The 27012-nt window shown below is 45.3% G+C and overlaps 1 protein-coding gene across 1 annotated transcript in view; it reads right to left on the bottom strand.

Annotated features, from left to right (window-relative positions):
* LOC8025515 (epoxide hydrolase 4) overlaps positions 1–27012 on the bottom strand; it is a 47486-nt gene that overhangs the window by 8865 nt on the left and 11609 nt on the right. The window contains exons 2-5 of the mRNA XM_029979252.4: positions 10768–10892; positions 8834–8946; positions 8143–8311; positions 2954–3090 (exon numbers count right to left, since the gene is read on the bottom strand). Of these exons, the coding sequence (XP_029835112.3) occupies positions 2954–3090; positions 8143–8311; positions 8834–8946; positions 10768–10892 (544 nt within the window). The remainder of the gene's footprint in view (positions 1–2953; positions 3091–8142; positions 8312–8833; positions 8947–10767; positions 10893–27012) is intronic.

Raw genomic sequence — 27012 nt, 5'->3', positions numbered from 1 at the left:
TTGTAGACAGCAACAGCTTCAGCCGCAGCCCTCTTCACGCTGTCCAGGGAGGCATTCGCATTCTTTGAAGTCTGCGTCCAGATCACCGAATGCAGGCTCTCACTGGCATTCTGCGTCTTTCCCTCACTACACCGTGCCAACAGGTCTTCATTGCTGAGCCTTTCAAACACTGGCTCCAGTGCAGCCCGAACACAATCCGGAAGAGGATTCTTGTGCGGCGGCGGAGGCTCACTGTTTGCCAAGGCCCTGTTGTACTTGCACCAGGACTCCGCTCCCTCGGGGCACTTGCTGTGGTCTGGGGCGCCGTCTGTGGAGGTCATGTGCAGGAGTGTGGCTTCCACCGCCCTCTTCATCCCTGGAACGTCATGGCTGTTGCTCCTGAAAGCATAGCCGTAATAGTTAGTGATCTTCTTGATCTTTTCCTGTGTCAGCTTTCCTCTCCCACCAAGTGACTCGCCTTGTGCCTTCTTCTTCTCAACAACGTTGCGCAAGGCAGCTCCCATCCGCTTGTGGACGTGGTTCACGCAGTCCTTCTTCTCTATCTTGATGAAGCCGTAAACCTTCGCTTCAGACAAGGCATGGAATGTCCGGCTGTCCCCATCCGAAAGGACGGTGGTGTAGCGGAGACCATGCTTGGTCAGAGACCTCTGGAACATTGTGAGCGCAGCCTCCACCTCCATACGGCCAGCATTGCAGTCAATGTTCCTCTGGCAGTCGTGGGTTGCGTACCAGTCGCTGTAGCCATCGTCCTCGGGCTCCGGTCCCAAGGCACATCCAAGGCAGAAGTTGGAGTACACAACATGGTCGATGACGAGGCCAGAGTACAACTCCACAATGCAGCCTACACCAATGTGGGAGCTGCGTCCTCGGGTCATCCATGATCCGTCGAAGATGACATCGATGTTGCCAATGGGGTTCATAAAGCCTGTGTAGAGCCCCTTGACGACAGCAACACTGGCGGCTTCACTGTCGGTTGCTGCATTCTCACATGCCCGCACAAGCGTTTTCAGGTGTCCCTGGTACGTCTTGTGGTGCAGGCCCCGATGAGAAATGTTCATGGAGGCACAGAAGTCTGCCAAGGCTGTCACTCCTTTGCCAATGGATTGGATCCCCTTCATGGCCCTCATGTTCACTTCAAAGGGAGTGATCTTTGCTGTTCCAGCAACCCTGGGAGAGGAGAACTGCTTCTTCTGGAAGTCGCAAGTGCTGCAGACGAGCACAAGCTTGACGGCCAAGCCGTACTCCTTGTCCGCGGCCTTGCTGAGCGTGAGAGATCCCACACCGCAGCTTCCACACCTCGCGTGCGCGAAGAGGTCGTTGAGGACTTTCATGTCGACGATGACAAACTGGGTCCCGGCATCGCTTGTTTGGCATGATCCGTTGACTTCAAGCAGATCGAACTTCCGCTGGGTCGCCGACTTCTCCGATAAAACGCGCTTGCTTTGCTCCGATCGCTCGGCGCGCTGCGCTTGCTCGGCCGTAGAGTAGTAGGTAGAGTCGACGCGAGTGGTGCCGGCAAAACTTGAGCCATCCGGACCAGAGCTTGAGGCCGCAGCATCGTCAACGGGAAGGCTAGCCGATGGTCCCGGCAGATCCAATGCGTTCGGCAGTGGCGCAGATCGTAGCGGCGCACTTGCAGGTGATGTCTTCCGCTTGTTCCACGCACGTCGCGTCTTCCTCCCGAACGTCCGCCGCGTACTCTCTTTCAATCGAGAGTCCCCCGGCATCTTGATCGCTAGAAATAAAACTCCCGCAACTTCGTAGCGAGAAACCAACGATGTCCGACGCGAACGCGCGAACGTAAACGATTTCGGAACAACGTGCACTCAGCCGCGAAACGAACAAAGCGACGGGCCAAAACGAAGCAGACGACGCTTCTCCACGCTCCCCTTGCGCTGCTGGAGGCGCGCGCGCCAAGAGGAGGAAAGGAGCAAAAGTGGAAAGGGGCGCGTCTTGGCCTATGACAGGCGCGCGCGGCACGACGTACCCGTGACGTACGCGCGCGGGCCAATGAGCAATCGTTATTCCGGTCGTGAAAACCCGCGGAATGCGGACGCTCTCCAAGGTTGTCGCGATAGTGAGTGGGATGAGGACGTAGGGAAGAGAACCAGCTCCCCAACAACACCAAGATGGCCGCGATCCGACGATCGGTCGTGAAGCGACGCGGGCGCGCAGTTTGACTATTTTTTTGCGTTGGATTCGCGATTTGAGCGTCGCGGAGGCATCGTATTTATCGTTTTTTTTATACTTAGACGTCGAATAGGACATTGAAACTTCGCAGGCAGGTACTTCAGACTATATTCTATCCAAACATGTGATTTTTGAAAAACCCCAAATTTCGCGATTTTTTACCATTTTAAGACCCGCGTCTCGCCTTAAGGGGAACTGATCATTTTGTGCGGTGTACACTTCTTTTGGCCGATGGCAGACAGCAGAGAGGGGAGGGTGGAGTTGCTTCAGAGCAAAGCTCACCAATGCCGCCAACGCATTCGGCACTCCTGCAATCGGCTTACGGGTGATTGGCGCAGACCGATTTCTTTGTATTTAGTTCCTTCGGAAGATTCTTACTTGAGCCAAACTTAAAAGAAGGCTTGACTGTCGATTGATCTTGGCATCAGCAACTGTTTCGAGGACTTTGTTTGCATTTTTTGCAGTAACAAAGCTACGTCAAAGACTTTTTAACGCAAAGTCGGCCACCCAATTACAGCTTTGACTAAAATTTTAGCCTTCTACACGCAGCCTCTTATTTTCACTACCCGTCTCCGATGATAGTCTATCAATCGTATCGCCTCGTAGAAACGGGGCATTCACAAAAAATATCTACCGATCTTTAGGATCTATGAGGCACGCGATACCCGGTCCCAAAAAGACAAAGCAAGAGACCCGTTTCGTGCACCTTTTAGCGTATTCGCTGACACTTCCGGCGAGAATCCTCAAGGGAGAAACCGTGTACCTGGCTGTGAAAAGGTGTATTTGAGCGCCTCCCTTTCTTCCTCTGGAAGCATGGAGAGCATCCTGTCCAGCATTGCAAAGTCCCTCATCTGGATGAGCTTCTCTGGCCAGGCAGACGGCTGGAACGCAATCATGTACCTGCAAGGACAGCGCAGTGCGAGCTACTGCAAGACGCACCTTTCATCCACGCCTAAGGGGCAAAAGTGCATTCTACTCCGCCTCACTTCACGTCCGACCGCCGCAGGCGCTAAGAGCCACATCGGCCAATCCAGCTCTGTGAACGTAGCACGTGATATGCACTGTGCCCGTCACCCTCTCCAAGGTCACGTAGCACTCAGACGGTTTTGAATTGGCTGCGATGGCTCGTAACATCCGCTGCGGTCGGTTCTAAAGTGAAATGGGGTATAGTTTCATGTAGTCACACTAAACAAATGACTTGGCCTTTTTTTTGCTCGTTTTCATCGTTAGGATTGAGGCAAGTCTGAAAGCAAGCAACATAAGGTTCTCATCACCAGCTTATCTTCAATTGTCTAAGAACAAAATAGGGCCACCACAGCTAAATATCCCTAGTGGAGTATTGGCAATGAGAGAAAGCTACCAGCAGCGAGGACCATGTCCATTAGTATCTATTTTTAATATTCTTAGAAATAAGCCCATAGGTTGTAGATTCCAGCCTGTCCAATTTCCAATGTCTTCAATGTATTCCTCCGACTACTACAACTTCTTCCTGTTTAACAAATATTTCTGTTAAACAAAGAAATTGTGCAGCCCCACAAAGCAAAAATGAGCGGTATTGTGAATTTTCTAGGTGAACAGTAATCAATTTTATGTAAATTGTCACTCAAGTGACGCACGTAGAGAACAGAAATACTGCGGCAGCGGCGACGGTCGACACCACCGCTGCACCCATCCGTCTTCACTGCACTGCACACTCTCGAGTCTAAATAATTTGCTAGCGCACAACCTTGTGTCTGAATAGCGCAACGTGACTACATTGCTACATAGAGAGCCTGGATGCAGCAGTGTTGTCACGCAGAGCCATCTAGACGCAAGGTTGCACACTAATAAATTATTCAGACCCGAAACCAAAATGCGCAGTGCAGCGGACGCATTGCCACCTTTGCCGAGCGTTGCATGAACACTTTCAACTGGTTTCGTCTTACTCACTCTGTTGATTATGTGCCACTCCACTCTTCAACAAGAATGCATCAACAAGCCTCCTTTCGAGGAATCCACACACTCGTTTTCTTATTTAACGCATACTTGGGTGCATTTGAAAGGACCCACGTGAACGAGAGTATATAACAAACTAGCGTTTTCATGGGCAGTTGCAACATTTTTTATACTGTTTCTGCATTTGTTTGACCGACGTGCCGATCTTCGTCAGAATCCAAGATTCCTAACCTTGCTCGATCCGAGTCCCAAATTGTTCCGCCATGGAGTGATAATATGCGGTCGGGGAAACGTGATCTGCAAATCTACCCGTGAAGCCAAAATCGAAGCGAAATTGGTAGTAGCACCGAAAAACGCGCCCCCATTTTTGTGCCGGACAGATGTGAAAAGGGCTGTTGGCTAGACCGAGCGCTTTTCCCCATCCTCTCTCCTTGCTGTGGCTGTCGCGTGCCGAAAGTGTGGCCGACTCTTCTACGGATGTGCCGACATGGCTGCTGCACCGCTCCTACGAAAGCAGTGCAGCCGTCTCAAAAGCATCCACAGAATCAGGATGCTTTTGAGGGTTTTTAGGGCTTTGAGGGTTTGGCGGGTTATCACAGGCATCTGCCGGGCTTGGCGGCAAATTCGGAATTGTTCTCTATCATTTCTGAAATTTCACTTACGCACTGCTTTTCACTGCAATGGAAATAAAGATTACACACTCTAATTTGTGATACTTCGGTGCATTTGCTCAGGCATAACATTTCTTCATGCTAATTATTTTAGCAGATGTTGTCTGCTTTGCTCTTCGCAAACCCGAACGCCGCGGTGCACCTATTCTTTCCGTTTGATAGCACCTTCGACACTTGGTGCTGCAGATTATGTGAAGTTCGGTATGGACGTGGTAGCTTCCTCTAGTGGCCAAGTCTGCTCACTGCCAATAAACCGTTTATAACCTAATTAATTTTTTTAAAGTTACAATATTTGGGCTCCGCCGTCAGAGGAGCCTTCTTTCGATTGCAGATGAACTTCAGCTGGGCCAATATATTTCCCTTTTTTAACTTCTGTACCGTTTTTTATGTTTGCATACTTGGTTCTTTTTTCTTTTTTTTCTTCTTTTTTGTTGGCAAAGAAAATTAAAAAAGGGAGAGGCAGAAAATGCCAAGTCAGCGACTTTGTGACCCGGTTTATTCATTATGTCGAGTCTCGAACACGTTCGAATTTATAATTATTAATATTATTAAAGAAATTCAGTACTTTTGGTTTGCTGGTATTTAGATTAAATGCTGGACAATTAAGCTGCCCCGTCAAAGATCCAGGTCCACCATTTGCATGGTCCGGATACACCTGATGAGAGAGACACGGGAGAGCGCCGAGCAGCAGTAGCTCAGCACCTGACAACCGTAATTGGCAGCCCTAAAAAGGGCCATATGTCAGAAGTAAACGAAATAAAAACGGGAAAAGACCGCGCACATGGCGGAAGCTATTCTTGCTTCCAGATGAAAGTATGTGGAGTGCGTCAGGGGCAGGCACTGGAAGGTAACACCGTAGTCCTACGGTTCTGTCTCAACGTGACCTCCCAGCTGCAACATCCAAGTCTCGCCTCGTATTCGGCAAACGCCGCAGCTCTCATTTCGTCCGTAATGAGCAGAAACGCTGCCTCAATGCGTTACTTGAGGATATCGAGGGTGGAGATTCGGCCGGTGCAGACCTGTGACTTGATAAACCCCCATACAAAAAAATCACAAATATTTTTTTTTTTTTTATTTAATTTATCTCAAAGCGCCCTTTCGGGCATTGTATGTGGGGGTCAGAGGATCGCTGTGGCCATGGCATGCTGGGCGAGCCTCTTCCCATCCAGCGTCCAGGAAAGGTGTCACTTAACCATTTCCTGACGGAGGTCCACCAGTGTGGGGGCGCTCCATCTTGCATGAATACGCAAACTTGTCGTTGCATGTGGAGGGCCTCGAGCTCAGGAAGAAACTCCTCCTTCAACATGCGCAGGTAACTTCTGCCCGTCACAGACTTATAAAAAGAAAGGCCCAACAACACCCTCCTTACAGATCCTGCACCAGACAGTTACCTTGGGAGAGTACTGAGACTTCTCCATTGTCCAGTGCGGGTTGCCGCTGCTCCAGTACCCGTAGCTCTGAGCATTGACTTTTCCGTCGAGGTGAAAGACGGCCTAACGAGAACAGAAGGAAGTCCAGATGGGAGGGGTTGGCCGCGATCCTTGGGATCTCTTCGCGGCCAAAATTGAGCTGTCTTTCATAGTCTTCACGCTTCAGCTCGTGGAGAACGTGAACCTTGTAGGCATGCAGGTTGTGTCGGCGAAGAATCCGGCGCATAGTGTAATCTGAAACTCCAAACAAACTCGCCGCTCTCTTCGTGGACAGGTGCGGGTCCGCTTCGAAAGCACCCATGATCTCGTACGTGAGCTGCTCTTTCTCTGGAGTGCTGGCGAAGACGTGCTTCTTGTTCGTTACGCTGCCCAGTGTGCCAAAACGCTGGACCCACTTCCGGATGGTTCTCTTTGACGGCGGCCTAAAACGGTGCACTCGACGGTATCGGCGGCGAGCATCCTTAAAGCTTCTGCACTTTAAATACCAAACCACAACGTCCGTGTGTTGTTTTTGGGTTAATTGCCTCATCAGGCAGGAAAGTGCAGCGAAACACGGTAGAGATTGAAAGTAATCAACGGGAGAACCGGTGTTCGGGTTTGCGAAGAACAAAGCAGACGATATCTGCTAAAATAATTAGCATGAAAAGATGTTATGCCTGAGCAAATGCACCGAAGTATCACAAATTAGAGCGTGTAATCTTTATTTCCGTTGCAGTGGAAAGCAGTGGGTAAGTGAAACTTCAGAAATGATAAAGAACAATTCCAAATTCGCCGCCAAGCCCGGCAGATGCCCGTAATAACCCGCCAACCCGCGGGTGGTGGCGCCACCTATGCGATGCAACGCAAAGCAGACGGCCTCAGTCTGCGTCTCTCCGTGGTCAGAGCGTCCCCGTAGAGGTTTCTCGTTTTTTTTTTCTTTTATCTTTTGATCCAGGTAAGCTCATGCTCTGAAACTTTGGCCTGTTGCTTGGACCGCTAGGGTTACATTCTGGCGGAGTTTGAGCGTTCTGCGATACATAGCTTTTTTACGCGGGCCGAAAAGTAGGGTTTACTTTTCTCGATCGGACCCTGTAGTGTCCCTTTAAAGGTGACACTACTCTTTAGCAGCGTAGGAACCGGAGTAATTGCTGCTCTTTCGATTGACAGCTGCGCAAAAACTGCCGTGACTACCATATTTATTGAAATAGTACACCCGTGTCTTCCTCTCTCGTTCTCTCCTCGTTTTTTCTTTGTTTATTTTTTAATTAAACTGGCGCCGAGTGCTAGACATCGTTATGGTTTAGCTATTGTCATCAATGCCGCGATTGGACACTACTCGAATGCTTGTCGCTACCTCGAGCCTAAATCGGGTGCTTATGCAATGCTCGGGTTCAGTCTATTATTCGCATTCAAATATCGTCACTGGGACACTATGCCGTCACGTCGCCAAGTTTTGCAAAGGAGTGACTGAGAGAACAGGCTCGCTTTTATCCTTGAAATTACGCCGCAAAAAACAGGTTTCTTGGTCAATGGCGTTGCGTGCGAGTATACTTGGGTCCCACTAGTGCCAGTAAACTCGTGTAAAGTGAAAACATTCAGAAAGAATATCGTTAATTTGCGCTAAGCCAGGAGCCCCCCCAGGTCAGCCGCTGCTCTAGCTCCCTGGTGCAAAGCAGTGAAGCTCGACGCGTGCACCGAGGTATGGGAGGTAGTCAAATGCCGTTTTCAAAAACATACTATAATGATTGGATTGATTTGTGCATTTTGTGCATGTTTTCTCGTGTTGCGTAACTTCCACTTCTATCTTGGTTCTCTGTAGGACCGATAGTAATTAAAATGAATAAATATGCATTACACTTCTTTTACGGGACATATTTGTAGAAAACTCTAGCTCCAGACACATTCTGTACAAGAAAAGGTGGTCAGACTGCACATACCAGGACTTGACCATCTGCTCGAAGCTGTTCTCGAGCTGGTGCTTCATGGCCAGCGGGTGGGCGGAGTTCAGCGTGACCAGTCGGTCCACCATGTGCTCGTACTTGGAGGCGAACACCCAGGCAACGAAGCCGCCCCAGTCGTGGCCCACCACAATCGCCTTCTTCCTGCCTGGGCACATGCAGGGGCACCTCGCGAGTTCCTCCCAACGAACGAGCAACTCAATCACCGACACGAGAGTGAATCCACGGAAAAAAGTTGCAGTTCTGCACCAAAACGTCTCCACGTAACGTTCAGTTGCAAATATTAACTGCGCCACCGATTTCGGTTGTTTGTGTTGCGGGTGCCATGGTAGTCATTCACTCCATTTGTAGTGAGCAAACAGGGAATGTCAACTTAACTCCTGGTTCACGATAGTGAATCTGGACAAGCGGCGCTGGTGCTCGCAGCTGCAAGGGTATAGATCGTAGTGCCAGTGCCTCGCTTGATCATGGTGGCCAGCCGCACTTTTGAGCACAATCGAGGCACATGGTCGCCAATAGCAAATTCAAAAGGGATCCATTCGGCACAAACATATTGTGCAGTGCAATTCCTCAGGTGCACTGCATAGTGAAACCTCGCACGCCACAAGTGGTACGTATAAAGCGGTTCCACAAGACATGGTGCAACTTCAAGTGCACTCCCAAGGCTCACCGAGTGCCGTGATCAGTCCCCTGACGTCTTCAATGAGATACGACATGCCGTAGTCTTCCACCTGCGCTGGCTTCGATGACAGACCGTAACCCCTCATGTCCGGAGCCACCACCCTGCGTTCAAAACAGCCGGAGAAGCAAGAAATTTTCTCAGTGGCACACTTAGCGACATGGACAGTGAGCGCGCAATAGCAATGCCTTTCTGCATTTTGCGCATGTAGGTGACAACTGAATATTATACTTTCAAATTAAAGTTAGTCTCTTACATGTAAGTACACATTGGCACAGAGCTAGTTTTGGTGACGGCTTTTGGGCAGCACTGAGAGAACAGGAGAGAACAGCGATTGCATGTTTGTGCTAATTACGTGGGATATTGCCACGCACGTTGGAGCGCAAGCACGTGCGTGGCCGAGTAGTTACCGCGCTTGACTGTCGCGCAAAAGGTATAGGTTCGATTCCAGTCAACGGACTGTCTTTTTATTTATTCTTTCAACTTGGCCTTCTCGTAAGTTCAAGAACATTCTCGCCTGATCGTGTTCCGATTGTTCTACGTGCCGAAAGTTCTATGCCGAATCATCCAGAAACCAACGAGGGTACATAAGGGACTCTGCAAGGCAAGCGGAGTCAGTCTCGCCCTAGCGTTCGACTCTGCTGCCCGCCAACTTCGACGCCCGCGACGCTCAGTTGTTATCTTCCGTTTCCTTTTTGTTTTGGGCACAAGTTTGCCCCCATTAAACGCTTCAGTTTCCTCAGTTATTCCTTGTTTCCTCGCCTTTTCATTTGTGGCAATATTACTATTGCTTTGTATCTTCGACGTTTTTAAGCTGGAGCACATTCATGAACAGGAGCGGCTGTTATTTTTTCTTCGGAGCATGACTAACTCTCACTAGCGTGATATTGTTAAGGGGGGACACTACCCAGAGAACAAAACCTCTGAAAAAAAAAAAGTTGATTTTGAAAAGTTCCATACTTACATCCACAAACATCTAGAGAGTATTCCCAGGAAGGTTTAATAGTTTACACTGTATAGTTAATTTTTTTTTATTATTTTCGGTCCGCCGGTGCTAAAGAGAAGGTAGGGATTGGAGCACTTTGAATGCATTTTTTCCCATTTCACTTTTTGCCATTAATTTCACTTTAGGATAACTTGTTTGTTAATGGGACAAAAGAAAAGACTCACTCATTGTTTTTCACAATTGAAACCTTATGAGCAATTCAACTGTGGAACTGTTTTCTGACTTTCTGGATGTCTTTAATTAAAGATGTTAAGATTTTGTCGACGACATAAAAGGCAAAACACTTATTTCATTTTTCAATGTGATGTTAGGATAAAATAAATTACTTTTTGGAAATTTTGTTTTCACAGTTGCCCTCTCCAGGCATTCTGCTGCAGATCTAGTGAAGAAAAGCGTTATATATTACATTATTTTCTAATGATAGTTTTCCTAAATGAAGCAGTGTGCTGCTGATAAAAAACAACCATAATTTCTTTTACAATTCCTGTACACAGATGAAACTTTACACTGCAACCTTCCTCACAACTGCCAGTATATACAGTAAATTTCATTCACATTCAAACAAAGGTACAAAAGTCGACCCTCTAGGGTAGTGTCCCCCTTTAAAAAGGTAGGCAATTAGAACGGTCACCAATACAGCTATGAAGTGATGCGTGGGTGCCAACGGCATTCATTTCTTTGTTGCTGACCGAATAAATTATGCCTCAGAACCGAAGCCTCGCACGAACCATGACGACTCGGCAAATGAAGCACTAGGTCACTTGTGCCGCATTTCTTAAGACGCACCCAAAGCCGCAACGGCTTTGAGGCCGAGCGAGATGATCAAGAGTAGTCCCCTTTAAAGTAACCTTCAAAGCAGCTTGACTGGAGTTGCTCTTTGAGCGCGAGTGACTGCAGTCAAGTTGCTTCAAATTCCTACCAGAAGTCCTTCTTGAAGTCCAGGATCTGTTCCTTCCACGTGAACCAGAAGTCGGGAAAACCGTGAAGGAAAAGCATGAGAGGGTTGGACCTGTCGCCGGCCGAGACATAGTGCAGCCGGACGTCCTGCGAAGGAGATGGAAGTTTACATTTGCATGCAGGCGCGTCAAAACTTTCACAGCAATGTTCAACTTCATTGTTTCCCTCTGGCAAAAAAGGGAGAAAACAGACATGACCTTTAGGAATACACAGATATTATAATCGAAGTGGTGACAAATGGACAAAAAAAACATTAAACAATTATACGAGGCACACAAAAAAGGTTGTTTACAAAAAGATGGCCTTTTGCAAATTGCACTGGTAAAACGAGAATTTGCTTTGGGCCCAAACTCTGCAGGTTACATGGGTCGGCTAGAGAACTGGGTTCTAGAAGCCGCTCCATCAAAGAGACTATAAAAGGAAAGTTGAGTGCTTTTCTCCTTGAGCGCGATTATTTCGTCACAACGAGAATGGGTCACCCGACGTCTCACGACCCTGAGGCAACTGTAGGCCCTTTTCAAAACGATGTGCATCTAGTGGCATACCGTAAAATAGCGCCGAAGCGCCCTGTTCGTTCAAGCGCCCGATTTGTCCGGACAAGCGCCCATGCCTAGATTAACCCAGTTTTCAGTGAAAGTGGCATGGGCGCTTCCCCGGTATTTAACGGTAGATTTAGCAGTCTAGCTTCTGCCATGCTAATGGCGATAAGGAAGGTGTATTTTGTTGGGTACAGTTACTTTTGTCGGAGGTGATTGTCCTCTTCGACGTACAGTACTTTATCAGTTAGTTTCGGTTTCAATGGCAAAAATGAAACAACTGGATTTCTTTCTTTCTTTCTGTACTGATTTTACAGGCCATGGCCGGCCAGGGGGAAGAGTTAAAAGGCACTTCTGCCTGACAAGCCCTCTCCGCCCGTTACAGCTGTACAGCATTGCTCGAAAGAGGCAGCAAAAAACACAACGGCTGCCATAGAACATGTAACCCAGAAATATTGCATCAAAACCAGGTGCCCGCAATAACTGCAGAACAATTCAATCAAACACGCACACAGCCAAAGGCACCAACGCAACCAACATGTTTCCAAGAAAAAAAAAAAAAAATCAAGTGCAAGCAATCACATGTTGCATAAAACCAACACAAAAAAAGCATCAATAGAAAAGAAGCAAACTCCATGCAAACCAGAAAAGTCCACTACCCACAAAAAGCAATACCGGTACACATCAGAAAACGCTTGACGTCGGTTTTGAATTGTACAAAGCTGCTCAAATAATTGCATTCTGCTCCAAAGCATTACGAAGACCGGTTATCTGGTAGTCGAGTTTCTGATTTCCCTAGTTAGCCCTGATTCGAGGCATCTGTCATTTGGTGTGCCAAAGGGAGTGAGCATGACCGTCCCGAGTTTCATTAAATTCAATATAGAGTTTATTTTTGTGTAGGAATTGCGTTAGTTTAAAATAATAAACCTGGTCTACTTTCAGCATGTTATGTAAGGTGTAATGTTTAACACAGTCTAAGTCCTGCAGGTTTCCAGAGTAATTAGCATACCTACGTAGAACTCTATTTTGTAGTACTGAAAGCCGATTCTAGTTTCCAATGGTCGTAGTACACCATACTAAAATGTCATATGAAAGATAAGAATAGAACAGCGAGTAATAAAGGCACTTTTTCAGCCAGAGCGGGATTAAATTTGTTATTCTGTACATACATCCAGGAGACCTTGATAGCTGTCTCTTGATATGCCTGACCATGTGTATTCCACGTTATTTCTTCATTAAACCAAACCCCAAGAAATTTTTGTTCTGTTACTTGTTCTACAATTACATTGCTAAATTTAATAATGACGGCGTTGTTATCGCGTTCATTGATAGGCCGAAATATTAGATATTTGGCTTTAGACTCGTTTAGTTGCAGTTTATTTGATATTAGCCAATGAAACAAATTCACCAAGTATCTGTTAATTATGTCTTCGAGTTGTTGTTTAATCTTTCCAGTAAAGAAAACGTTTGTGTCATCTGCATACATGACAATGTTTGGTGAACCCGTAATATTGACCACATCATTAATATATACCAAGAATAATAATGAACCCCTAATGGATCCCTGCGGGACACCATATTTGATCAAAAACTTGTTTGACGACACGTCTTTAGTAACCGTAAAGCAATTCCGCGTATACCACAGTGATCAAGCTTTAACAAAATATTGAGCTGTACCATATCAAACGCTTTCTTTAGGGTATGAAAATACGCCTAGTGCGTATAACCTATTTTCTTAATTTTATCTTTTATTTTAAAAAGAGCCTGGTTGGTAGAGTTCTCCCTTTGAAAGTCAAACTATGCCGCAGTTATTGTATTATCCTTAAAGAAATTTTCAACTCTGTGTACGATCGCGCGCTCATATAGTTTCGATAGAATTGGTAAGACTGAAATAGGCCTATAGTTTTGAAAAACGGCATCATTCCCGCCTTTGTGAATTGGAGTCACTCTAGCAACTTGTAGTTGGTCAGGAAATATCCCAGTTAGGAACATCTGATTAATTAAATAGGAAACAATTGGACTTAATGTTAATGATACATACTTAATAGGAAGAGCTTTTATATCATCAAAGCCAGCAGCAGTGCAACTTTTAGGTTTGAGATCATTGCATCTACTTCGTTCAGTGTCGTTGGAAAGACCATAATAGAGGTTAAAGATTTTGTTGCGCAATGTGCTGGACTGGCCTGTCATGTTTGGTAATTTGGCACATACACCCACAGTTGTGAAGTGCACATTCATTGTTTCCACAAGCTCTTGGCCAGTGAACCTTACGTCACCTACCTTGATTTCCTGCACAGGAATATGCTTGCGAGCTCTTCCAGATAAACTGTTAACCGCTTCCCAATCTTTCTTAGGATAGTTATAAATATTTTAAAACTTTCCTACGTCTTTTTTTTAAAATGTGCATTAACTTTTTTTTTTTTTTTTTGTATTCAGCTATTACTTTGAGATTGTGGTGTTTAATAAAATGTCGATACATACAATCTTTCTTTTTTTATTTCCTTAAATAGGGTAGCATCAATGCATGGTTTTCTGATCTTTTTGTTTTGGACACGAGATGTAACCAGAGGAAGGGCTGTGTCATAGCCTAGCTGAAATTTAGAATGAAATATATTATAAGCCATATTTACATCTTCCAGTTCATATGTGACCAAGTCACGAACGTTTAAGAGCGAATCATTGTTTATTTTTCTTAACACGTGTTTGCTTTTATTATGGTCACCGTAAGCATGTTGTTAAGCAAAAAATAGGCATGTGATCACTAATATCGTGGGATATAATGCCAGGCATCACATCAGCGACATGTATATTTGTAACACAAACATCAAATGATGTCACACTTGTCACAGTTACTCAAGTCGGCACTGTTATCACGTTGACGCAACCATAAGCTAGCAGCAGATTTTCAAACCACCTTGCCGCGGATTTATCAGATATGTTACTTATGTTTACATTGCCCGAGATCACAAAAGGCAGAAGCAGAGCACCCAGGTAAGCCAACCTATTTCTGAAAAGGCCAAGAAAAGATGTCACGTTTCCGGTAGGCGGTCTGTACACAACAGCAATAATTGTCTTTCCTGCATTAATCACCATGCATCCAACTTCTGTATTGATTACTCATAATTCGTCTATAACACTGATTTAGTACTCTTTACGTAAATCACTGTTCCACCCGCTCCTTTTAGTGGCCCTAACCATGCCCGTTCCTTTGTAGCCCAACAATGGCGGTAACTGGTAGTTACTATTGAGCCAAGTTTCTGTGAAAATGAGGGCATCGAAAATATGTCTTCAAGAAGTGAGGAATAGCTCAAGTGAATCTAGCTTAGTCCTCATGCTGCACATGTTCATGTGGAGGGAAGAAAAACAGGACTTGTGTTTTTGTGAAGTGAGTTGAAAAGCAGGTATGTCGCAGCATTGGCTCCAATTGTATGGGCTTGCAGCCATTTCACAGCAGCCCACGCTTAAAGAGAAGCCACGGAGGTTTTTGAAAAAAGCAATTTAGAAGTGAATTCTAGTATATTTTACCCCGTGAACCCGAATACTCAAACCATTTGCTGCGGAAGTATTGTTGAACGCGAAAGACAGTCGCTGTATGTGACGTCATCGACAGATCTTTTGGCTGCCCAAGGCCAGGGAGGCAAGGCTTCAGCCCTATTTTGAAATTGCTCTCATGGCTCTCAGGCACATCGCATGGAAACATAATTGTGATATCTGTTATTCTAAAGGCCAAATGAACGCAATTCAAGTGTTTTTTCTCAAATGCAGAAGTGCCCCATCTTCCCTTTAAGTGAGCGTGTTATGCGGTCATTTCTTCCTTGTCGTCTTGGCAGTTAATCTTTACTGTATTAGTGATGTCGTTTTTCCGGGTGTAAATGTTTCCTCCAGTGGACCATACATTATTTCCAGACAGAAACGTGTTTGTGTGCAATCGCTGCGCCCAGGAGCTGCTTTTTCAGTCGTGTCAGGTGCTCGTTCATGTACACTGGATGTCTTTCCTTCGTGCGACCCAACACTGAGGTATCAAGCATCTTCTTTGTCTTTGCCAAAACTGTGTTTCGCAATGTTTGTCGAATAACGTGCACAATAGCGTTTTTTTCATTGTCTTTAGCAGTGGGTACTCTGTGACAGACATCGATGTCTATGTCCAGAATAGGCTCCCCCAAAACTTCAGTTTTTTTTTATAACCTCGCAAGGGTCACCTGCGAGGGGCAGCCCTTTTACCTCAAGGTTATTAGCCTTTTGGAATTGTTCCAGTTCTTCAATCTTAAGCGACAGTGCTTTGTTCTCAACTCGTAGGCTATGGTTTGACTCGGCAAGTTGCTTCACCTCCTTCAGTTCAGCTGCCATTCCTTTGACCTCATCATATGTGTCACTCGTGAACTTTACACTTTCTTTCACGCTGTGCATCTGTTCTTATTTCTCTACGTAAGCCGTTCAGAGCCTTTACAAATACTCTTAGCTCTTTCCCGTCCCTGGTCATGACAGGCGATCAGAGGACCAGCAACCAAAGTGCTGTGTTCGGCAGCAAGGCACAAGTAACACATCAAGTGAAAAACCACTACCGTAATGAGTCCTCACCTGTAAAAAGGTCAAATGATTCATAGTTAGACGCTTGTCTTTGTGCCCTCGCTGCCGAGCTGAGCCATGAAGTATTGCTCAGTTCACCAGCGAACTCACGAAGCACTGACCTTGGTTAAAACCACTGATGACATTCACTGCATCAAGGGGCTTTAGAGCAAAGTCTGAGCAAACGGTGATTGGACCAGAGTAATCAAGGCCGATGCAGCACTTGTGTCCACTTCATGCCTCGCACTGCGCCAATCACTTGCGTGAGTGGGGCTTGTGCCGCCTGCTTGCCCTCAACATTTTTCTTTATCGGCAACCGAAAGGTTCAAACGGTACAGGTACACTAAAGTGATCAGACTGATCAAAGTAATCAGATTTTCAGATACAAGTATTGAAAATATTAAGAATATAATCAAAGCATGTCTCACAAAACTTTAGAACAAGGACGAGTCAAAAATGTGGCGGCAATTATAGACGCTTCCTTTTGCCAGGGATAAAGGCTTTATTCTTCTCAAGGCATCCTAAGGTATGGAACTGGACAATGGTTTCTAAATTCTGAAATTTCACAATTCTTTTTCTGCATTTTTTTTAAAAATAAATTTAGAGAAAGGACTGTGAAATCTCCAGCAAATGAAGATAGAGCAAAGTAAATTGTCTAGCCGAGCAGAGCTATCAAATAGAAATCCAATTATACTAAGTTGATAATTGTCACATAAACAGAATGTTGGAATTTTCTCCGTAAGGCTGTGGCCTAGGTCCCAAAACATAAAAGTGGAAAAAAAGAAACAAAAATTAAGTTTAAATTATCTCCAATGCATTTGCAAAACATGTATTTAGGTATATCCTCATATAATGTGACACTGACACATTGTAAAGAGGTGGCCAACAATCTAAACATGCCAAAGGCTTAACTTTCACACCAACAGCATTTCACAATTTTTGCTGGTGCCATAAAACCATTTCAGCGACAGGCTTCTTTTTTTCGTTCTTTGCTCTGAAGCACGACAACAAACACCTCATGGCAGAAGCTCTTGGCTTCATTCAGCCTGTGCTTCCTCACCACTCCATCACAGGCTGTCTCCCGTATGTACGTGAATGCTTCCTTCAAGCAACTATTTAAACATGCCGCTGGGGTACCTCAAGAAAAAGCGGGCAACCAATATCTCTTTACGTGAGAAGGCAATGTTATCAGGACTAATTGCACAAGTAAAGCGCTGAGCAGCTAAACAAAAAGAATGACAATGGAAAGACAAAAGAGAACCGGACACACTCTTTAAGTGGCCAGGGAGCATTTGACTCTAGCTTTTCCTGGTGGCTTCTTTTTCTTTCAAGCTCTTCTGTTAACCTGGGTAAAGATAAGGAGTGAGGGTTATTCTTCTGTCCTTGGTGGAGTTTGAGCACTTAAGTGCTTGAGTCCCAAAGTCAATCTTATCTGAGCATTGCTGGCTCTCCTTCCTCCAAAGTGAAAGTTTTGCAGGCTGTTCTAAGGGCTACTGCAATAAAAAGCATTCCTGATATTAGCAGCGCCTGAGGGCTGGCTACATGACCAAAAAAGGCATGCAGTCTGGAAAAAAGAAAGGTTTGGACTTCGTGCAGCAAACCCTAGGTAGCCTATTTACGGGGGAGAGGGTGCCCAACAGCTGTAAATAGTGACAAAATAATGAAATATATGGTGCATCAAAGCACTGGAAGCCACAGTGTTTGCAGTAGCCGGTGGCACAAGCAGAGAGGAGGCTTATCAGGCTTCAGCCCCTCTACCCCCCCTTCCCGAAACCCAGCCGACCCTATAGTATACACCTGCATTTTGATCCCCCCCCCTTCCCTTCCCCCCCCCCCCCCCCCCTCTTCCCGTAAAAAATTCCTGGATACTTCACTGGCAGTAACAGGCAGAACAGTCAATGAGTATAAAACAAAAAATGTTCCAAATTTGTTTTGCAGTTTAAAAGCAGCACTTCCTTCTGTGATGTTTTCATAAGCACTGAATACCACCATGCATATTTAGGAACATAGAGCCTTTGGTGCAAACATGTCTTTCTTCTACACAAGTGCCTATTTAAACGAAGGTTTCCACAGATTTTCTTTCATCTGTTTATAAGCACCCAATAAAGCTGCGCTATGTAGGCAGACTGCCATAAAAAAATTTTTGTTACAAATTATTAATTTTTGTCAAACATCAGACTTGTAGTTACTTGTGAAAATAAGGATCTGAACATCTTAGCATAAAGAATAATGCAAATTTGGAGCTGTCAAGCATAGGCTTCGATCATCATACCACTCAACGTTGCTTTATCCACTAAGCTTTTGTTGAGAATTTAGCTGTTCTCCGCTCCTTATATACTGAGTTTGAGTCGTTATTAGGGGTCATTTCTTTAGTTGCGGTCGAAAAAGGGGTTCGAGAAATTTTCCGAAAAGCAAGACGGCCGTCACCATAAATGCCCTCAGTGGGAAATTTGTTTCACTTGTCGCTGTAAAGGTAGGACTGCTGGGACGATTATATTTGGAGGCGAGTGCGATGTTCACTAAGTTTGTGCACTAAGTTGGCCAAGTTTTATTAAGACAGCAGGTGTGAAAGTTATGGTTCGAACGAATAAAGGAATAAAGCTTTCAGGAATATCCTAGTATTGGACCCAAAATGTTGCGTTATAGCCGGGCTGTGCGAAGTGCAGATTTGGACGCACAGGTTCTTGGACATGACCGTAACTTGACACACAAAAGCTATAATACCGAAAATAGGTGGCATAGGAAAACCAGGTGGAAATTTGGTTCGAGCGGCGTAACAGAATGGGAAACAGTTTTGACCGTGAAAGTGCCGTCAAGAGAATACCACTCGTCGTGGGAGATGGAGACTTTACAGGTAGGAAGGGACTAGTTCACTGTACTTCCAATTGAAACAATGTTACGGAAGGTGGTTTCAAAGCCAAAAAAACCAAGTTGTCGGCCAACACAGGGTTTGGCCGTCAAAGGCATTTACGGTCAGCTGTTGTGTAGTAATCTGGTTGTGCAAGGTGCTGATTTTCGGCACACAGGTACTTTAACAACCGTAACTTGACCAAACACTTTTTATACCTAAAAGACGTGGCATAGTTGAACCAGGTGGAAATATTTCTGGGCGGTGTAACTAAATTGGAACCGGCTTTCACCGTCGAAGGCTGTCAAGAGATCACTCATCATGGCCAGGATGTGCACACTTTACAGGTAGGAAGGGACCAGTGGACGGTACTTCCAGTTCGAACAACTTTGCGATATCTGGCCCTAAAGCCGCGAGAAAAAAAAAACTTGTCTACAAGACTCGGTGTGTCAGCTTTTCCACATCCAAAAGGAGGCTGATCGAAAAAGAAAGCACACCACATAAACTTCCATACTCAAACATCGATTGTCCAGTGTTTCCAAGTTTCATTGTAGTTTTCCTTAGATTCATATTTGTCACTTTTTGTATTGTCCGAATCTTTCTTCATGAAGTACAGACTGCGTGTCATACTGGTCCGGAAATATCATCGACACGTACGATGGGGACGAAACTTCTTTGGAGGGCATTCCTTCAACGAAATTCGCACTGCATGCCCGCGAGTGTGGGATGGCATTTCAGCTCGAGCTGAGATATCTAGGCGTTACTGCTACGAAAACAAACGCAGAGCGCAAAGCGGCAGTGTAGAATATGTCAGCCGTGCCGATACAGTGGCAGACATGATCGGGAGATCAAATTTCTCGCGTCGTACGGCACGGGTCCATCGTTGTCGCTGTCCCAGAAAACATCGGCGAGGTGAAAAACTGTGAAACTTCGTCCCCACGAGATACGATGCATAACTATTGGAGCACTTGGACGCAGCAGTTCATGCTGTCAACCCAGCACAACCACACCGCTCCGATTTCAGTGCGTACCAATGTACGCGACGTGGTTTCGTTTCGCTGCGGCTCTCACTGCCTACCTTCGGTAACGGCTGCGCGGCAACGCGCCGGTCGCGTCGCACGGAGTGTATAAGATAGGCTTTAGTGCATGCAATGCATGAAAATATTCCTCCCGTACATGATTATTTTTGTGTGTCTGCCCCCGCTATACGGGCGGTCTCCTCTAACAATATCACCAAGCAGACTCCCTTTTCTTTTTTTCTAACAGCGTTGATAGTCTTTTTTAGCACGCGCCAGATTCGCGCCGCCATTTCTGACCTTACCGTATGTTGTACGGCCGAGGTGCCCAGACGCTGAAATAAGCAATGACAAACTCATCAGGGGCCTGCGTCGGAATCAAAAACGCTGTGGTCACAGCGTTCTTGTTTTTTCAGTAACGTGGCCTGGGACTGCAGTAATGAAGTGAATTGGACGGAACACATGAAAACAGAAAGCGACGGTCAGTTATAGCCGCGTCCGTGCACAGCTGCCTGAAAAGGTCTATACTTTGTTTCGCCTATGTGCAAACAAAGCCGAAGCTTAAAACGCAAGCGTGCAGCCAGAATTCAATGCCCGCATGCACTGCACAATTTCGTGTGCGAGTCAAAAACGTACAAGTTGATGCACACACGGCTCGCGCTTCTAGCTTTGACTTTGTTCGCACCTAAAGTGAAAATAGGTGTAGACTGCCCTATCAAGCAAGAAATACTACAGGCGTAAGAATGCAATCCTGTGTTAACATAAAACTTCACACAACGAAACACGGTCTTGTTTCAATCTTGCGAACTTCCCACATATTTAAAATGGTACTTTAGATCGACGTGAATAGCGAAACCAGGAATCTTAACAAGGCCTGCATCCTGCGCATGTCCCATTTTGACAGCCAGGTTGTATACATGACCCGGCTCAAAACAAACTACTTCAGATGATTAGGTTCTAACCGAACAAGGCATGTAAAAGTCCCGCCCACTTCAACGAGAATCTGCTTCCCAATTTTCTGATGGAATTCCAGAAAAATTAAATGAGTCGCTGTCACGATATTCCAGCGTATTTTTCGTGATATTTTTATTTTTCTCGCGTTGTATTGTTGGTCGGACCCCGCTTATCCACTGGGATGCCCAGAAGGTTGCGGAGGGGGTATTGCTGTAACCTCCGTGCGTTCGGATTAGTGTGCCTTTTTCTTTTTTTTTTTTTAAAGCTGGTTTTTGTTTTTGGAGTGGATGCTTGTTTTGTTTCTCTTTCCTTCGAGCACGCACGCGAGGTGATGTTTGCATTTGGGCTATGTGTGACCTCGGTTTACTATTACAGCGACCCTCGGAGTCAGACTTACCGAATTTAGCTGACTCATTCACTCTTGACGGCCATGGCGCGTGTATTGTGAAGGTTTGTGGGCGAAGTCATTGGTGACTCTGGCCGTTTTGGTCGGTTAAGCTTTCGAGTTGCGAGAAAGTCACGGTCAAGGGTCTTTGCGTACCAGTTAATTCCGGCAGACGAGGTTAGACTGGAGGGTGTTTTGGCATAGAACGGTTATAAAAAAGTTCTTCGAACAAGGGGATGCCAGATATATGCTTGAGTAATATCACTTGTGCTATCTCCGATATTGGGAACCAGGAGGATAATAGTCGAGACTCATCAGTCTCAACACACAAATCACAAATGAAATCATCTTGTTGTGCATGTGTCTTATCACGAAATGTTTTACTCAAATCTAAATAAATACGCCTAAAGAATTTACGGATTTCGAAAATCTGCATCGAACCTTATGTGTGTTTTTCCTAGATGTTGATTACTTAGTTAATTACACAACTTCTGTAGCACTTAAGGAGCTATTCTTATCTAAAAGAAAAACAAACTATATAACTGGGATGGGCTAGTCTCAGAAAAATTATCTTGTCTGCATAAAAACCTGAATATTAACAAGTAAAGTTAGGCGTGTTTATTGAAGCGTTCATACAACAAACATCTGCCCACCGAAATGTTGTGCACAGAAAAGCCCGTGCGTTATTAAACCCCATCGACATGTTCTGCACCAAAACGTAACCACACCAAAATGTCCCAAACTCCTAAAACTCTCCTGTACAAGCCTGGATTATTTCACCCCTGATAATTTGGCACGGAAATGTGCCGGTACGAATCTTTAAATTATGATCAGTTACGAACGAAGCCTTAGTGTTTGGATTGTTGTATGTGTTCGTGATACCAACCCCAGTCCAGAGCGGTAGGTTCGTGTCTGGTGACAAGTGTATGTATTTATTAAAATGATGCCGTCGTTTATTGAATTTACAATGAACGGATCTTTAGTATTTACTTGTGGTGGACACCAAAAACCCTTGAGCCTCCGACAAAAAAATATTGTGGAAGATATCACTATATCACTATACAACGCATGCAGGTATCTTCGATTCGCATGCCACATGATGCCCACTAACATAACATTTTTTGTTTTTTTTTCTCTCTTTAGGAGTGTTCGCAGACTTTTTTTCTTTTTTGGCACAATCTTGTCTTTTGAGTTCTGACAGCTCCACGTATTTCAAGGGCGTTTACTACAGACGCCGCCACAATAACAAAGGCTTCAAGACTGTTTTTATTTTGATCGCATCATTATGAACAAACCTGATGGCTTATGCTCGCTTTCTTTACGTACGCTAACAGCCAAATATATAAAAGTAGAATGGAGATAACTATGGCTGTGTTCAAAGCGGTTGCATATTAGACTTACCTGTAAAGATGCCACCAGATTATTGACCACAGCCTTTCGGGTTAACATACCCGTTTTAAATCAGTATCCCAATAGAGTTTCCCTTTCCAGGCAACTGTACGGGTGTTCGCCCGGATCACTACGGCTGTGGATGCTGTCATATCATTTCAGCGGCTAATTTGGCTTTATCTTGTGCTTTTGGAAAACACGATGAGTTGTTGGTGTCGCGCGCTAGGGTTAACAGATGCAACGCAAAAGTGTAACCCTCGGGTAAGCACGCATCTCAGCAACCTGGCACGAAAGCTCAGCAAGAGCTCGCTCAATGATGTCCACATATCTCTTTGATAGGCTAGCTGCTGCATGAAACATTAATTATGTACCACAAGCCCGTCTCTTCATTTTATTGCTCTTTGAACTATATACGGATCGGAAGGTATCATTTTGCTTTAGAGACTCGTCTGCATATTAAGGGTCGGTTATCCAATGCATGAAAAGTATGACGGATCAGCTCATCTCATGAAATTTAACACAAAACAACTAATCGCTTAATCATCGTTGCCATTCCTGATCCCCACTTCGCTGACTAAAGCAGCAACGGAAACTTTTAGTTTTTAATGCTCCACAAACAGAAAACCTGCGGCAGAACTTCCATATGCGCACAAACACGATAGCAGAAAAATGACAACCGTGACGGACACGTGCGCAGTGCACACACATACGCATTCCTGCGCGCATCTCGTTAAGGCTTTCGAAAAAAAAACAAAAAAAACAGAAATAATTATAATCTTCAGGTATCTGTCGAATTCTCGCCCCTGCCCGTTTCGACCTGGACGAGCATCGTGCAGGCACGCGTTCGTGTATCACTAGTGCGTGAGGCATATTAGAAAGTTTTAGTGAGTCGTTTCGAGGCGAACGATTCACCCCAATACGACTCGCCGACTCCACTGCGCATGCGCCTGCGAGTCGTTCGGGAGATGGCAAACGGTTTGCTCCAATCGTTAAGACTCATGGCGCTGGAACCGTTCGCGCGAATGGGAACTATTCAGCACGACTCAGAGCTTTCCAAAATGGCGGACCGGTCAAGGCGAGCTCGAAGCGGCCCAAAAGAAAATCTTCGATCCACCGTGGAAGCAGACATTTGGCTGCTGCGGGAAGTGCTTCCCGTGAATCCTTGTCAGGACAGCGCGAGGTGGACGGTGATCACTGATGCCAGGATGCTAAACCAGCATAAACACGAAGGACGCAGCCAACAAGGGCTAACGAGGTGCAAGAATGCGGGTAACAGCGAGACGCGCCGATGAATCAGCGAAAGCGGGTGCCTGCAATCCTCTTCAGTGGACCCAGTGAATCCGGCTCCTTCCCGTTTGAATAGCAGGATCTCGATTTGATGATTACAAGTGCCCGCTCGCCGTTGAATTGTGATATTCAAAGTGGTGGGGGCTGCATCGGGTTTGGTGATCGACGCAGTTTCTCCGCAAAGTGGTTTTAGCATTCCCGACAGGATGTGCTTTTTTGTGCGGTGTAGAGATAAACACTGTACGGAATGGCTTCACGCTCGGTACGTCCACTTTATGGACCTTTTATACCTAACAGTTGTAGAAATGTCAATGTGGGGCGAGGTGCCGGCAATTTGCGATGTGTATTCGCGTCTCCAGTAAAGTGTTTTCAGACCCTCACTCGACAGCTTCAAGCTTTATCGCAGCGCGACCAGCGATTTTGATGCAGGAGGATGAATTAGGCACGAGACCCTAACTATAGCTTTAAACTTAGAATGCTTTGTGCGGTTTGCCTTTCTGGAGGCGCGGATAGCGTTCAGCATTTTGCGTGACTCTTTTTAAAATTTTTCTACCTCCTTCCTGACTGCCGAGACCACATATACGCTAACGCTACGATCCTTTCTCTGGCGTGCCGCTAAGGATATGGGCCGTCTCTTTTTGCATCGATGCTGTTTTATTTGCCACTGTTACACCGTGGTCACCGCCGAAAAGGGCGGTTGTCCTGGCCAGGGTTAAGTTGGGTATTGGAGGCAGTTTTGATTTAGGCGGTATCGGCGTTTTATTGCCAGAGTAGGGTAAGCAAACCAGCGCTAGGAGACGAGCATGTCTCGATCGCCGCTGCCTTGGTCTGTTTTGTGGTTGAAACGACGGCAACAGCTAACGGCGAGACAGAGTCGGCCACTGATTCTGTAGGAAGCTTGAAAATGAAACAAAAAAAAAACAGTATTCCTTTGCACTATAGAACAGTCTCACCATTGATCTTTCGTGGACCCCTTGTGGATCGGCGGAGATGATGGAAGACCCCAATCGTGGATGGGGCAAGGGAGAGGTTTAGTTGAATTATGATAATGATATAATAAATAGATACATCTAAGGTTTGGATACATCTAAGGGTCATTGACATACAAAAGAAAAATCTGACCCGAAAATCGGAACGTTTCTTGTTAATCTGAGAAAATACTTTTTATTGCGGGCTTGACTTATGAAACAGGGAGGGCCTTGCGGACCCCCGAAACGTCTTTTCAAACCCCCTCGGGTCCACGGAACACCATTTGAGAACCACTGCACTAGGGGATGGCGCTATGGGTCAAACAAGCAGTTATCATCATTGCTGATTTGGTCGTGTCGTTTCATATTGTACGTCCTCGTTCTACGACTCACTAAAAACCGTCGTCTGGTGCTTACGACTCGTCGAAACCGTTTAACCGAACCGTTCGTGATTTCGCAACCGTTCGCGCCAGAAACGACTCGCTTAAACTCCCTACAAAAGACCTAAGGCTAGCGGTCGTACCACACTGGCTAAATTGCTCATATACAGCGAGAGACTCGTCCCTTCTTTGAAATGGCTGCCAAACTCTACGCTGTCTAGACATCCACACAACCCAATTTTTTTTTTCTTCAATCTGTAGGATGAAGTATATCACAAATTATATTCGCGAAATATAATTACTATACTCAAGTTACTGTAGTTTGGCTACTTTTTCAAGAAGATTTGTAAATTTAAGCAAAAATAAAATAAAATTCGTCTTTATTGTATAAACAGCCTGCATGATCTTAGTCTACCAGGTATGGTGATATTGTTAAACGCTGTAGATGGACAATTTAGCAAAAGCAGTACGACGGCTGACCTATGGTGTGTAACGTGCATCACGTCGCAGTGATGCACGCACTGGCACACGCAGCCACCGTCCTCTTCCTAAATTTAAGTTAGGTTAAGTAAAAAAAAAAAAAAAAAGCTTAAAAAAAAAGAGAAAGAAAAGATTGAATTGCAAGAAAATGTCAGCCTCCCTACTCCGGGCGGACATAGCTGATTTCACTTGGGGAAAGGAGAGAGAAATACGGCATAAAAAAAAAACGGGAGCTGAGACTTTACAGTGACATTAATATACACAGGCGTACATACACACAAACAAAAAAATTAGGAAAACGGGAGGAAAGAAATGCCGGTGCACATGGGAAAAAAACAAGCTAATGTTCTCCGTCTTTTTTTTTTTTTTTGCTTCCTCGTGGTTATTGTTGGTTTTACGGCTTTTAGCTTTTTTTGGCATCCATCTGGACACTGGACCATGGAGTAGTTTCGTCTTGAAAGGCTTGTATACCGTATACACGGCATCGTCCGCCCACTCAGAAAAGAACATGAGGACAGGCGGCGTTTTCACCCCCTCCTTTAATTCCCGCTTTCATTCTCAACAACAACGTGCCCACGGTGTTAAGAAAACGTGCTTTTGTTAATTGCGTTACATATCTGGGCTTTTTTCTCTCTTTTTTTTTTTTCTTTGTTTCTTTGTTGTCGCTTTCCGGGACGGTATTGTGCGGCCCCCAGAGTAGGAGCAATTTCGTAACCTGCTGATTTTCCAAAGCTGCAGAGAGCGTGTTGTTAGACAAGGTGACAATCCGTAAGCTTCTCCCTTGCCTGGTGCTTATTTTTATTTCTTGACACAACCAAGCAAAAGAATATCACGCCAGTGGAAAGCTCACAGATTTCCACGAACGGAAGATCCTCACGAGAAAAAGTGTGAGATACGTCTTACTGAGGGCTACTTTCGTGGGGAAAACAGTGCGCTCCAAGGTTTCAGCAGTCGTGGATATAATGTCGACTTTGGAGTCGAGAGGACTGCCCTTCCACCCCAGTACCAAGTAGCCGACTATGACACACGTCCAGGTCAACCGCTCTGTGTCTCAGTCATCAATACGAACCAATTCGAAAGCAGGTGCGCCGTTCTTTGTAGTTCATCTTAATATAGTACTAGTAAGTAGCCAAAATTCGAGTTACCTGACCTTGAGAGGAACTTGTCCGATAACGCGGACTTAATTATTACTGAAAATAATTACACTACCTCATTTTTTTGTCATTACAAACTATTATTAATTTCAGTGTTGCAGAATCCCTTCTTGCTATATCAGTAATATTCGAACCTAACACAAAAATAAACAAAAATGAGATTAACTAAGATAAAGAACCTCTAAAAATAACAAGCAGAACCAGAATAATACTTCCTTAGTGCGGTGGTCGCCCAAACACGCTT

Source organism: Ixodes scapularis, unplaced genomic scaffold, assembly GCF_016920785.2.
Source record: "Ixodes scapularis isolate PalLabHiFi unplaced genomic scaffold, ASM1692078v2 PGA_scaffold10__122_contigs__length_95168666, whole genome shotgun sequence".
Taxonomy (NCBI): domain Eukaryota; kingdom Metazoa; phylum Arthropoda; class Arachnida; order Ixodida; family Ixodidae; genus Ixodes; species Ixodes scapularis.
This window is presented reverse-complemented; position numbering and strand designations above follow the sequence as displayed.